Consider the following 15,284-nt stretch of genomic DNA (forward strand, 5'->3'; position numbering starts at 1 on the left):
TGAGTTTGATGTTTAATCTTTTCTAATCTGTGTATTTGTGGCCTCTTGATCATGAACAGTTACAAACAGAGCTGTTGTAACCCTGCGACCCAACCGGTCTGAGATATACACTGAAGAGAAGATCATACTTACATGTGAAATTGAGGATGAAGGAGACGCTGAGTGGGAGTATGAATGGACAACATCCAGCTCATACAGACCTGAAAAACAAAAGGAAAACATGATTAGATATGCTTTGTCATCATACAACGGAGAGTACAGGTGTATGGGCACACTGAAACATGAAAAGTCTTCAACAGAGTGGAGTGATGCTTTCACATTGAGAGTATCTGATTGTAAGTCACGTCATCAGTCGTCATCTTTATTTTGCTGAATGTGGAAAAAAGTTATTTTGTTCCCTGTATTTTAAGACAGTGCACCTTAACATTTGATTTTGGATACAAGCAGTGCATGTAATCCACCAACAATACATCATAACATGTTTTTTATTCTGTGATATCACTTTCCAACAGATCCAGTCTTTCCTGACCTCACTGTGTCTCCATTATGGCTGAGTCCTGGAGCCTCAGTAACTCTGAACTGCAGTGTTAAACATCGCTCTCCAGGATGGAGGTTCTTCTGGTATAAAGCAGTCCCCAGTCTGTCAAACGACTCCTACACCTATGAGCTGATACCTGGCAAAATCCATGGGACTGAACAGGATTCCTACATTGTTGATGGACAGACACACACAGCAGGATATGTGTGTGGTGTTCAAAGAGGATATCCAGTGTATTTTAGTTATGTCAGTAGACCTAAGTTTGTCTGGTCTGGAGGTAGGTTTGTTTTGACTTTTCCATACTCAGATGATTGTATAAATGCACTTGTTGTGACCTTTCCCTCACACCAGCATCAGATCAATAGTTTAGTTTTCCAAACATCCTGACACATAATATTGTTGTGCACATCTTCTCTTTGGCGATTCATATTAAAAATTTTGTACCCAGAGATCAGTAATGCACTGTATGCGCACTCGTATTTGTGCAGTCTGTGAACTGCACATTCCTTCACAATTTGCACACATCACCTTTGCACTAATTACATAACATGCACTGTGTTACACTGGTGCATGACTAAGAATTGTTTCAGCCTCAACTGTCAAAATGATTATATCCACATTAAACCTGAAGGATGGTGTAATTTTACATTTTATTATATACCTGTATTGGTGTGAACCTTTGTGTCTATACTCCAGCATTTAAACAGATTAAAACCAACAAGGAAACCAAATGATTGTTGACAGTATAGCTTGCTTAATGTTTGCATTCTTTGTTTGTCTGCTTTTTATGTGTTTTTAGATTCTCATTCAGCAGCGTTTCTCACAGTGAGTCCTGACAGAATGCAACACTTCAGCAGAGAGCCTGTGTCACTGAGCTGTGAGGGAAACTCTACTGAGTGGAGAGTGAGCAGGTTTTCTGTGGTTGGCTACCCGAGACACTGTTCTTCTTCCTCTTCTTCTTCCTGGGGGAACATGACTGGATCCAGATGCAACATGGACCGTGACTGGCAGAGTGGAGTCTACTGGTGTGAGTCTGAAACAGGACAGTTCAGCAATGCAGTCAACATCACTATACAGTGTGAGTCTTAATTCATTCATAAGATTTTGTTTCTGAAGTATTTTAACATGTTGTTACATCGTTTTGAAAATGTGAAGGTGACTAACATTATACAAACTGATTGTCAAAATGAGTGAAACTTGACGACCTTTAAAAGAGCTCATCAGCTTTGGTTCATTCAAGTATCATTTCTTTATATTATCCAAAATATTGTCAGATGGATTTGAAATGGAAGGACTGGTTTAAAGGTCCAGTGTGTAGGATTTAGGGGCATCTATTGGCAGAAATGGTGTATAGTATTCATAACTATGTTTTGATTGGTTTATAATCATCTGAAAAAAGCGTCATTTGTGTTTTCGTTCCCTTAGAATGAGCTGTTTATATCTACATACGGCCACGGTAGTTTTCCTACAGGCCTCATCAAAGGGAGAAGTTTCAGTTCGGCAAACTTTTGGACTTGAGTTATCTGTTTGGACGAGCTCACAGGCTCTTTCTTCTATGTGTCCTACCTAAACCACACTCACCACGTCAGTGCAAGAGCAAAAATAGAAAAAGCCCCATGAGCAAAAAGCCAGTAAGTAATAGCAGTAATTTACTGATGTAATCCGCATGAAAGGTGTACACACAACAAAAATAAACTCTCAGTTGAATACAGTTCATCCAGATAACTCAGGCAAGGCTGTGCTGCAGCAACAAACACTGGAGAACACTCTCTTAAAGGAAGAGAGAAATTCCCTCCAGATAGTGACGAGGCAGAAAAGATTTAAGAGCTGGTTTGTTTTTATTTATACTTTCTTATTTTAAAAGAAATATGCAAACACATTAAGGACCAGCTTGGATGCTGGGAATTTTTTTCCTTATGCATTGCAGAGTTAAATAGTTGTCAAGAATATATATATATATATATATATATATATATATATATATATATATATATATATATGTGTGTGTGTGTGTATATATATATATATATATATATATATATATGTATGTATGTATGTATATGTATGTATGTATTAGATCTGAGGTAAAAAGAAACTTGATGGTACATCCCTAGAAAATAATAATGAATAGTAGATAAATAATAAAAATGTATTCTAAACCAAGCAACACAAAGACCTGTGGCCACTCTGAGAGCAGGCAGGACAACAGTACCAGTAGGGGGCACTCTGACACTGACCTGTTCTGTGGAAGGCTCTGCTGGATGGAAATATGACTGGTTCAGACGTTCCTCAGATTCCCATGAAACTATAATCCTTATGAATGCGGTAGAAATCATCAGAATCTCAAAAAAAGGTATCTTGGATTCTGATACTGTATTGCATTTTCTCCCCTCAAATGTTATCAGCAACATAGTTTAGTGTACTGTTTAGCTGTAAAATGAGACAGCTGGTTCAGTTGGTGTGTGGTGCTCAATATCTGAGTTTACTGTATCCAACATGGTAGTAGGGGCACAAACTTTCTCATTTCACGCTGAGTGGGAGTTAGAATGGACACCCGTCTCATACACACGTCATCAGTCATCATTTTTATTTTGCTGAATGTGAACAAAAAGTTATTTTGGTCTCTGTATTTTAAGACAGTGCACCTTAACATTTGAATTAGGATACAAGCACTGCCTGTAAATCCACCAACAATACATCATAACATGTTTTTTCATTCTGTGAAATCACTTTCCAACAGATACACCTCAGCCTGTCCTCACTGTGTCTCCATTATGGCTGAGTCCTGGAGCCTCAGTAACTCTGAACTGCAGTGTTGAACATCCATCTGCAGGATGGAGGTTCTTCTGGTATAAGGCTGTTCCCAAACTGTCAGACAACTCCTACAGCTATGAGCTGATACCTGGCAGCGTCCATGGGACTGAACAGGATTCCTACATTGTTGATGGACAGACACACACAGCAGGATATGTGTGCAGAGCTGGAAGAGGAGATCCAGTGTATTATACTCATTACAGTCAACCTAAGTTTGTCTGGTCTGGAGGTAGGTTTGTTTTGACTTTTCCATGCTCAGATGATTGTATAAATGCACTTGTTGTGACCTTTCCCTCACACCAGCATCAGGTCAATAGTTTAGTTTTCCAAACATCCTGACACATAATATTGTTGTCTACATTTGTTCAAACCTTTGACTTTGGAAGTCCATAACCCAATCTTGTAAGGCTTCTGCATTACATGTCAAGTCACAAACCATAATGTTTTTAAAAATGCTTTAAATTGGGGCGTCGGTGGCTTAGTGGTAGAGCAGGCACCCCATGTACAAGGCTGTTGCCGCAGCGGCCCGGGTTCGACTCCAGCCTGTGGCCCTTTGCTGCATGTCTCTCCCTCTCTCTCTCCCCCTTCACACTCATCTGTCCTATCAATTAAAGGCTTAAAAATGCCCCAAAAAAATCTTAAAAAAAAGCTTTAAATTTCACTGAACAGCACAATGGTTTTATTTTATCTAAGGATTAATATTCCTTATTATTAGTTAAATGTTTAAGTTAAGACGTGGTAAATTAACGTCCAACAATTCTCTCCAAAATGCATTTTAGGCATCAGTTATATACTCACGTTTTATGTTTGCCCTCTTCTTCTTCTCTTCATTTTTTGGCATTCACATTGAAATTTTGTACCCAGAGATCAGTAATGTACTGTATGCACCCTTGTATTTGTGCAGTCTATGAACTGCACGTTCCTTCACAATTTGCACACGTCACCTTTGCACTAATGGCATAACATGCACTGTGTTACACTGGTGCATGACTAAGAATTGTTTCAGCCTCAACTGTCAAAATGATTAAATCCACATTAAACCTGAAGGATTATTTCCATGGTGTAATTTTAAATTTTATTATATACCTGTATTGGTGTGATCCTTTGTGTCTATACTCCAGCATTTAATCAGATTAAATCCAACAAGGAAACCAAATGATTGTTGACAGTATGGCCTTTTAAATGTTTTATTCTTTGTCTGCTTTTTATGTGTTTTTAGATTCTCATTCAGCAGCGTCTCTCACAGTGAGTCCTGACAGAATGCAACACTTCAGCAGAGAGCCTGTGTCACTGAGCTGTGAGGGAAACTCTACTGAGTGGAGAGTGAGCAGGTTTTCTGTGGATGGCTACCCGAGACACTGTTCTTCGTCCTCTTCTTCCTGGGGGAACATGACTGGATCCAGATGCAACATGGACCGTGACTGGCAGAGTGGAGTCTACTGGTGTGAGTCTGAAACAGGACAGTTCAGCAATGCAGTCAACATCACTATACAGTGTGAGTCTTAATTCATTTAAAAGATTTTGTTTCTGAAGTATTTTAACATTTTGTTACATAGTTTTGAAAATGTGAAGGTGACTAACATTATACAAACTGATTGTCAAAATGAGTGAAACTTGACGACCTTTAAAAGAGCTCATCAGCTTTGGTTCATTCAAGTATCATTTCTTTATATTATCCAAAATATTGTCAGATGGATTTGAAATCGAAGGACTGGTTTAAAGGTCCAGTGTGAAGGATTTAGGGGCATCTTTTGGCAGAAATGGTGTATAGTATTCATAACTATGTTATGATTGGTTTATAATCATCTGAAAAAAGCATCATTTGTGTTTTCGTTCCCTTAGAATGAGCTGTTTATATCTACATACGACCACGGTAGTTTTCCTACAGGCCTCATCAAAGGGAGAAGTTTCAGTTCGGCAACCTTTTGGACTTGAGTTATCTGCCTGAACTAGCTCACAGGCTCTTTCTTCTATGTGTCCTACATGAGCCATATTTCAAATCATAACAGTCATGTTGCCTGTTAATAATCATCCGTAAATACAACGTCCATTTTCATTGTTATGCAGACGACACACAGTTGTACATCCCAATCAATCCCGGTGATCAGTCTAATGTAGCAGCCCTCCACAACTGTATCACAGAAATAAAATACTGGATGTCAGACAATTTTCTCCAACTCAGTCAGTCAAAATCCGATGTCATTTTTATAGGTCCATCCACAACAAGAAAACTAATTTTGGAAAGCCTTGGCGATTTAACACCTCTTTTAAAACCCTCAGCCAGAAACCTCAGCGTCATTTTTGACCAGGACTTTAACTCTGAACTTCGTGTAAAAAAAAAAAAAAAAGTGGTCCAGACATGTTTTTATCATTTGAGAAACATAGCCTAAGTCAGGTCTGTTATCTCAGCCACAGATTTGGAGAAACTCATCCATGCTTTTATTTCTTCACGTCTCGACTATTGTTATAGCTTATATACCTGTCTCAGCCAGAAATCACTTCACCATCTACAGTTAGTACAAAATGCTGCAGCTCGGCTTTTAACTAAGTTTAAAAAATGTGACCACATCACCCCTGTTTTAGCATCCCTGCACTGGCTGCCTATTCATTTTAGGATTGATTTTAAAATTATTTTATTTGTTTTTAAGGCCAGACTTGGGCTAGCCCCTGCCTATATTTCAGACCTTTTATCCTCATACAAACCAGCTCGCAATCTAAGATTCGCTGATAAGGCCCTGATAGCTGTTCCAGGGTCTAGGCTGAAAACAAAAGGCGACAGGGCCTTTGCAATCAGGGCCCCTAGACTCTGGAACGATTTGCCTGAGGAAATCAGGTTTTCAGAGTCTGTTCCTTGTTTTACATTGCTCCTCAAGACACACTTTTACAGGAGGGCTTTTATGAAGTAATGTTTCAGTTGATGTAATGTTTTATTTGTATGTATTTTGCGTTGATATTGAGTGTGTGCTGATATTTTATGCTGTAAAGCACTTTGTTATTTATATTGAAAAGTGCTATACAAATAAAGTTATTTTTATTATCATTATTATTATTAATAAGTTCCAATGGAACTATAATCATTACAAATGGTGTAGAAAACATCAGTATCTCACAAAAAGGTATCTTTGATTCTGATACTGCATTGCCTTTTCTCCCCTCAAATGTTATCAGCAACATATTTTAGTGTAATGTTTAGCTGTAAAATGAGAAAGCTGGTTCAGCTGGTGTGGAACTCGGTACTTGAGTTTACTGTATCCAACATGGTGGCACAACTGTCTCATTTCACACTGAGTGGGAGTTAGAATGGACACCCGTCTCATACACACATGTCATCAGTCGTCATTTTTATTTTGCTAAATGTGCAAAAAAAAGTTATTTTGGTCTCTGTATTTTAAGACAGTGCACCTTAACATTTGAATTAGGAAACAAGCACTGCCTGTAAATCCACCAACAATACATCATGTTTTTCATTCTGTGAAATCACTTTCCAACAGATAAACCTCAGCCTGTCCTCACTGTGTCTCCATTATGGCTGAGTCCTGGAGCCTCAGTAACTCTGAACTGCAGTGTTGAACATCCATCTGCAGGATGGAGGTTCTTCTGGTATAAGGCTGTTCCCAGACTGTCAGACAACTCCTACAGCTATGAGCTGATACCTGGCAGCATCCATGGGACTGAACAGGATTCCTACATTGTTGATGGACAGACACACACAGCAGGATATGTGTGCAGAGCTGGAAGAGGAGATCCAGTGTATTATACTCATTACAGTGAACCTAAGTTTGTCTGGTCTGGAGGTAGGTTTAGTTTGAGTTTTTTTATACTGACACAATAGTAGACATGCACTTGTTATGCTTGTTTCCTTCTTTCTGCCCCCCAAACCCTTCAATGCAGCGCTTTTAGGTGTAATGGGTTATTTGTCTGTTTTTGTGTTGCTGCTTTTATGTAATGGTTCCCTGTGGTACTTACATTTTATTATACACCTGTATTGGTGTGATCCTTTGTCTTTAAACTCCAGCATTTAAACACATTAAAACACAGTTAAACCAAATGAATGTTGACAGTATGGCCTTTTTTTTCATTCTTTGTTTGTCTGCTTTTTATGTGTTTTTAGATTCTCATTCAGCAGCGTCTCTCACAGTGAGTCCTGACAGAACACAACACTTCAGCAGAGAGCCTGTGTCACTGAGCTGTGAGGGAAACTCTGCTGAGTGGAGAGTGAGCAGGTTTTCTAAATTTGGCCGCACGACACACTGTTCTTCTTCTTCTTCTTCTTCTTCTTCTTCTTCTTCTTCTTCTTCCTGGGGGACCATGACTGGATCCAGGTGCACCATGAGCCGTTATTGGCAGAGTGGAGTCTTCTGGTGTGAGTCTGAAACAGGACAGTTCAGCAATGCAGTCAACATCACTATACAGTGTGAGTCTTAATTCATTTAAAAGATTTTGTTTCTGAAGTATTTTAACATTCTGTTACATAGTTTTGAAAATCTGAAGGTGACTAACATTATACAAACTGATTTTCAAAATGAGTGAAACTTGATGACCTTTAAAAGAGCTCATCAGCTTTGGTTCATTCTAGTATCATTTTTTAATATTTTCCCAAATATTGTCAGATGGATTTTATTGCTCACTCACACCTTTATGACAATAATCATCTAACATTAATTTTATACTTGAAGTACCAGAGTTTTGAGGCTCTACCAGTCTGTAGCACACTGCCACAAAATCCACATTGGCTGCCAACAAATACCAATAATAATGAACGTTAATGTTTGAATACATTAAAATGTTATTATAGCTGTAATTTTAACCATGTACATCACCATAGTGCCATATTTTCCAGTCTGATGAAGGTTGGCTGCTCGGTTAAATTGGTATTTTTTGAATGTAATTTCCAAAACAGTCAAAATTTTTGCTAAAAAGTCACATCCCCAGTCACCAGCAGCTGAAATGAAAGGACTGGTTTAAAGGTCCAGCATTTGATGACAGAAAGATACATTTACAGTAAGAAAGGGATTTCTCAGTTACTGTATGCAGCTGTAAAATTAATTCAAACATTTATTTTCATAATGTTACATCAGCTTGTTTAAGCTGCACCAGCTGATCTCTGCGACCAAATCTTTGTATTCTTTAATCTTTTTCAGACGGTGATATTATCCTGGTGAGCCCTGTCCATCCTGTTACTGAGGGAGATTCTGTCACTCTTGGCTGCAAATTCAGGACAGAACACGTTCACTATATTGTGGATTTCTATAAAAATGACGGACACATCGCAAATGTTACTGGAGGGGAGCTGACTATCTCTGCAGTGTCAAAGTCAGATGAAGGCTTTTATAAATGTAAAGGAAAAAATTCACCACAAGGTCAGCAGAGTTTGACGTCACCAGAGAGTTGGATGTCAGTAAAATGTGAGTATGATTCAAACAGTTTCTTCAGCATTTTTTTGTAAGCTGTGTTACAGTCCAAGATAGAAAGATTATATCTGAATTAGTCTGACTTTGTTTAGCTTTTTCAAAAACAGTTTAAACTGAAGTAACCCTTCAGACATGGTACCTAGACCCTAGGTCTGTTAAGTGTTTCCACTGCAAACAGTACCCTTAAATGTGGGTGGGTTTGTTGTCACTCGCTGCTCTGTCCAGCACTCACTGTAAATGGAACAACACCTGCACCTCATTTATTGTCCACAGAACAAGGTTGCACTGCGACATTTTCGGAGCAAAACAGAGCAGACTGCAGTGAGAGTCTCTCTCCATGGGATATTTAAAAATAGCGGGGTTGTGCCTTTAGTCCTTCTCAGGCAAGCTCAGGGGTTTAGTGTTTATGGAGCCCACAGGAACGACGCTCCACAATGCTTTTTTTCTCTAAGTGAGGATTAGAATATACACAGTTCACACAATGTGGTCGAATTTAATATATGTATTTTTAAATGTTTGAAGATCCACTCATTACTTAAAATGTATGTCATCCAAGAGAGACTGAAAAAACTGAAGTAATGGTAAAAGTTGTCACAGTGCAGTTTAAGCTGTGTTGATTGATTCACGTCGTCAACTTATGCATTGAGCAACATTTCAAGAAAATGTTCCACCTTTAGTAGCTGCTGGCAGTCGGCCCAATAAATTGAGTTTTTTTGTGCTGCAAGAGACAGCAACATCCTTTATGTTTATGGTTGTATTTTATAAATGTAAAACTTGACACGGTATGAAGAGTGGTTACAAAACCAGCCACAACTCAGCTCTGAGCAGAGTGACCGTCCTCTATTGGCCAATCAACGAACTGCAGTGTTCACAGCTCCACCTTTTAGTAACAGATCTGTGTGCTAGGTACCCCAACAGAGGGGGGACCAAAAATGGGGACGGTACAGAACGGTTCCATTGGTACCATCCACAACTTTTCACAGTGGAAACAGAAATAAAGCGTACCAAACTGAACTGAACTGTTCTGTGGAAACGGGGCGTAAATGTGCATGGCATGTGATCAGGGGTTTATAAAAGTGTATTTTTGTGTATGTGGTTTTCTACTTGTGCATTTATTTATGCATAAATGTATTTTTGTATACATGCTTAGATTATGTTTGCATGTTAGTGTCTATGCATGCAACATATTCTCATATAACTGTTCGTATGGTTCCTACGAATTAGCGCCCCACAAATGAGGTTGCGGTTATGTAATTAACATAAAGTTACAGGGGTTAGGTTTAGGAAGAAAACATGGTATGGACGTACCCTAAAATGCCTTAAAGTTCACACGGTTCCAAACATGTGACACCAGGGGAAAATAACAGGCAAATGTCTGTTTTTTTGTGACCCCTCCACCACTCCAATCTGCCTCCTTACAAGCATGCTCGGGACTGCCTCCTTGTTAACCGCCGCCAGTCACGTTATTGCAGAATTTTCAAAAAATGGTGGGATATGAACGAATTTGGGTGCATTACTTTTCGTAGGAAAATGTACAAACAGTTTGTGAGAACAGTTTGATGTATGTTCTTATACATTTTTGGATGTTAGTCATTGTTTTCTTACTGTTGGAGTTTTATTACTTCGGCTTGACTGGACCTTGACTCTGTGTTTATGTAAAGCACTTTGGGAAATCTATTTGTGAAAAGTGTTAAATGAGTAAATATTTATATAGGTTATTTATTATAGCAGCGCCCAGGCTTGAAGGAAGCTCTCCATTTCCTGTGCTGTTGATTGTTGGGCCGGTTTGTGGAGTTTTACTGATTCTTCTCCTGCTGCTGTTTCTGTATCTCTACAGAAAGTCAAAAGGTGAGAACTTTTACTTCTGATGTTAGACTGACTCTGATGTGATTACATGTACTGTAGTAACAGTCGAACAATTCACCATACAAAACAATGTAACGACAGATGTCTTTTGCCTCCACAGATTCATGCTTTATGAGGTTGGTTCAACACTCTTGCCTCTCTTTCTGAACCTAACAGTAGCACAGTGCATATTCTTTTTAAAGTCACTGTATTTACTTCATGTTTTGGGCCCACCAGGTCTCAGAGCAGCAGTCGGGGCCCTGCTACAGACCACATGATCAACCAGGATGAAACTCAGCTCAAAGAATATGCTCCTCCTCTCCATGGTCAGCCTTAATCCTGATTAATTTTATGATTTATCATCAACTCTAAGACTAGTATTTCACATGTGATTATCTGTTTTGGTAGTGATGGCCAAATGAAGCCTCATGAACCAATTTCTTTATTTTCTGACCCCACCGGATGGCGCTCTTGGTTTAAATATAAAGTCTGAAGGACTTGCAATGCAGTGTGCTTTCAAACCTTTGTTGAGCAGACACCTCCATCTAGTGGCGTCAGAAAATAAAGACAGTGGTTCAAGAGGGCTCATTTGGCCATCACTGTGTTTTGGAAATATGTAGAATATTCTATAATGTGATTAAAGGTTTTAGTATGACCTTGGCTTGATTTTCACTGTTCTCTATGAATCAATCAAAGGCTTTGAAGAACCTGAACATGGTAAAGTATAGACTTTATGTTTGACACTGAGCAGTTAGATATACTAGAATAAGATGATCAGGTGATTTATTGACATTGTTTACTGGGGCGTTACTGTTTAATGCAAAACAATCATAGGAAAATCACGTCCTGTAGCCGCAGATGAATCTGTTTATTCAGAGGTCAAACCAGGAAAAGTTCTTGGTAATAATACAGCATCGACAGCAGCAACACAATGTGCATTTTTGGATAAGTCACTATAGTGATTTATTTTATAGATACAGATAGTTAAATGGGTTAGAAATGGGAGTTAAATGTCATTGAGCACTCTTAATTCTTAAATAACCCTAACCTTGTTTTTCCTTTTGGTTTTCATCCAGATCAATAGAGAGATCTGCATCGACAAAACCAGTAGAGTGGATGACAACATGAATAACTACATCAGTGTTTAAACAGTATTTGCTATTTTTATTTAATTATTGTGTGCAGCTCCACTATACAAATATCAGACATTATTCTGTACAGTTAAACTAATGGCAGGTCATTTAAAGAAAATGATTATGTGGGTCTTAAGCTTCTGTATTGTTAAAAGTATGGTTGACCATTTCTTGTATCAATAAACTTTTGTTCCACTAGTTTGTTTTCAGCAGTGTTTTTAGTTGTTCTTGCATGATTTCCTGTACATAAGCAGTTTATTTATTCTTCTATCTTCTCTCTGATTGTAGTGATCCAGTAAAATCAAGCTTTTGTTAGACGTATGTTTCTTTGATAGAAATCTTAAAACTTGCACATTTTTATGCAGGTGACATGCTTTTATGTGTCAGCGGCTCTTCTATTAATCAGGCCATGGAAAATCTACACACTGCTTTTGATACATTTCAGATCTCTCTCATCAAACATGAGTTCTTTTAAAATCTGGTAAATTTAAAACAAGTTTATGCTGTTCTCTAGGTCACAGGTTTCCAACCTGGGAGTCCTGACACCCACTAAGGGTCACCAAAGCTTCACAGTGGGTTGAGCTAAATTATGACCATATGTGACCTAAGGTGTTGACACAGATGTTTTTTCTGATGAAATCTTGCCACCAACACTTTTGAGCAACATTATTACATTGTGTTCCATTTTGATCTTACTGACTGCTTGTATTGTTTTTGACATAACATGTCAGTTTAGGTTAATTTTGCTTACGATAGCACGACACCCATGACCTGGTAACTAACAGGTTACTCTTTAAGGGGAAAAAAAACCTCAATGTGAAATACAGGAGGCCTTTCCTTTTAGTCTGGTGCTTCATTGACTCATTGAAGTTTAGCACCTCATTTTAAAATGCTATCCATTTAGAGGTGGTGAAATTTGTAATATTTTGTGATATAATGCTGCCTTTTCTTTTCTTTTGGCTTTGCTTAGAGACAGCTGGCTATCCATGTTAACATGCAGAAACATAGTGCCCACTTCCCATCTTTGTCTCCACTGGTTAGCTAACGTTAGCCTTATAGATGCATGGTTTGTTCTGGGTTGCCAACTTTGGGTACTTATTGATTATCCATTATTGCTGTCTGTGTACAAACAGAATACACCACTATGATAGATATTATACAATGCAAAATGTCCAGCAATTATTTCTAATAACTACTCATCCTAGTTTTGTCGCAGGGACCATTTGATGTTATCCATGCTGTCTTTATATCATCATGCCATCTGTGGCTGGGCACAAGTGTAAACAAGTCAAAGTATATGATCAAACCCAGTGTAGTGGTGTGAGTTTTATGTAGTGGAGAAAAAAGGAAGCTACGATGGATGACTAAAAGCCTCTGATCTTGTATTCAGATGTTATTTAACTTCTTTTCCCCCACACCTCTCCATTTCAGAAGCAGAGTGCAGAGTTTAAATGCTGGATGTGAGGGTGGGGCTCGCTTTGTTCTGTGTGCTGTTGTTATTCTGTACAGATTAAGGAGAATGTAGTGAGGAGGACAGATTATCAGATGTTTGTTCAGCTCTCGATTTTGAAATGCCTTAGGTTATAATCTGATAGAGGAGCCCATGTAATTAAATGAGCAATATTGTGTGCAATGTACTTATAGCCTACTCGTTAAAATCCGCTGTGTGGTCAGTGGCCCTACACATCGAAATATGATGCTCTAGATACTTCTCCAGTGTCAGGTTAGGATACTCAGGGACAGTGTGTCAATTCACTCTCATTGCGTGCAGGATCTTTTCAAAATAAGTGTCTGTTTTCACAGGAAATGTACAGTTTTCACTTGATTCATACACACAGACTTTTTTGAAAATAAACTTCCAATATAGGTTTACTTAGTTTTAGGTTTACTTCTTCAAGTTTAGGCAACAAAAGCACATGGTAATGTTCATAAAAAAACATCACGGTTTGGCTTAAAATAAGTACATTTGTTACTGACTTAACTTCACATGAGCATACTACAGGACTAAAGGTAGGATTTATGAGGGATATGTTGGCAGAAATGGAATACAATATATTAAGTACTGTATGTTTTCTGTTCTGTATAATGTCCTAAAAAAAGAATCCTTGTGTTTTACAGTCAATAAATAGATAAAAAAAAAAAAAAACAAGGGAAGGGATTTTGTTTTTTAAATGATTTTATCTAATGTTTCCTGTCAGGTGTTTCAGCAGAGGACCCACCAACGATGCACTACAGGGAGAGAAACAGCTCTTTATGTCTAAAAATCAGAAAACCACCACCACATAAAGACATCAAGTGGCGTTTCATTGGGAAAGTCATTGTTATGCAGATGAACATCACACCTAAGTACATAGGTAAAGTGAATTATAATCCACAGGACCACTCTGTGTGTATCAAGAACCTCAACGAGACAGACAATGGCAGCTATCAAGTTTCAGTCACTGATGGGAATTATGATGAATCTGTGGAGAAACACATACTGATTGTGGAAGGTAAGATCTGAATGCTTCTTTGTCTTTAGCCAGTGTATGGGTCTTCTTGGTCTGCAGATTTCATTGTTAAGGTTATTATGGCAGTCCTTATGATACATGTTTCTTTAACTTGCAGTATTTAGCGCAAGACCGCCTTCAAGATTTTCTCAAACCTTTTATGACATCAGACACCCCTTTAAATGCATACACCACATGTTTTCATTGTGACTTCAAAAAAGTTCTATCGTCCAGTTTACAAATAAAATCACATACACTGTACATTGTTACACAGTTGGCATCTGCCATTGTACATTATTTTCAAATAATATGTGGAAATTAAAATCTCAGTCTTAATTTCAGATCTTTCATTTGCCTATGAATCTTTGATAAAGACCACGTGGCTTGAACCTTCATGTAAATTTTGTGTTACCAGAACCGGCTGCTGACATAGAAAGTTTAGACAAAGCCTAGGTATGCTGGGATACTGTAGGGGCACTCAATGGCTAGGGAAATAAATTCATGAAAAAATTTCTTAAAATATGCAGTTACACATGCATATGTGTGTTGTGGAGGCTTTATCTGAGTTCTGTGTTGGTACAAACTTATTGATGTTGTTATTCCTACTAGTTGCCACCAGAGGGTGCCAACAAATCACCCAATGCCTCAATCTGTCTGTTTGGGTGGGTGTTGCAGAAACTGCTCCTACACCCAGTGGTGGTTCTTGCCATAGGCGATATAGGCGGCCGCCTAGGGCACCATCCCAAGGGGGGCGCCAAAATTGCACCTGTGACAAAAACAACAAAAAAAGTTTCAGTGTGTCATCACAGTCTGTTGGCGTCTGCCACAGTCCACCCACCTGTCAGCCACAAAGCTATTGGAATAAGGAGTATACCCACCTTCTCCTCTGTAACCCACTCATCTACCTATTAGTACACCCACCTCATCAACTATCACTACACTACTGAGAGGAGTGTATGTGGAGAGAAATAAAATAAAACACAACAACAACAACAACAACAACAACAACAGTAAATCCATGTTGAAATCAGGAGGAGAGCAATATACAGATCTG

At 38.5% G+C, this 15,284-nt stretch overlaps 2 protein-coding genes across 5 annotated transcripts in view; one reads left to right on the forward strand and one right to left on the reverse strand.

Annotated features, from left to right (window-relative positions):
- Positions 1–11,932, forward strand: part of LOC117245684 (uncharacterized) — a 45,709-nt gene extending 33,777 nt beyond the window's left edge. Inside the window, exons 24-35 of the mRNA XM_078164703.1 lie at positions 60–335; positions 513–815; positions 1,338–1,616; positions 3,279–3,581; positions 4,572–4,847; positions 6,844–7,146; positions 7,464–7,766; positions 8,494–8,757; positions 10,492–10,611; positions 10,730–10,745; positions 10,846–10,934; positions 11,685–11,932. Of these exons, the coding sequence (XP_078020829.1) occupies positions 60–335; positions 513–815; positions 1,338–1,616; positions 3,279–3,581; positions 4,572–4,847; positions 6,844–7,146; positions 7,464–7,766; positions 8,494–8,757; positions 10,492–10,611; positions 10,730–10,745; positions 10,846–10,934; positions 11,685–11,692 (2,540 nt within the window). The 3' untranslated portion in view covers positions 11,693–11,932. The remainder of the gene's footprint in view (positions 1–59; positions 336–512; positions 816–1,337; positions 1,617–3,278; positions 3,582–4,571; positions 4,848–6,843; positions 7,147–7,463; positions 7,767–8,493; positions 8,758–10,491; positions 10,612–10,729; positions 10,746–10,845; positions 10,935–11,684) is intronic.
- Positions 1–15,284, reverse strand: part of LOC117246287 (Fc receptor-like protein 5) — a 120,200-nt gene that overhangs the window by 82,138 nt on the left and 22,778 nt on the right. The gene's annotated exons all lie outside the window — the stretch shown is intronic.

Source organism: Epinephelus lanceolatus, chromosome 22 (genome assembly GCF_041903045.1).
Source record: "Epinephelus lanceolatus isolate andai-2023 chromosome 22, ASM4190304v1, whole genome shotgun sequence".
Classification (NCBI taxonomy): Eukaryota; Metazoa; Chordata; class Actinopteri; order Perciformes; family Serranidae; genus Epinephelus; species Epinephelus lanceolatus.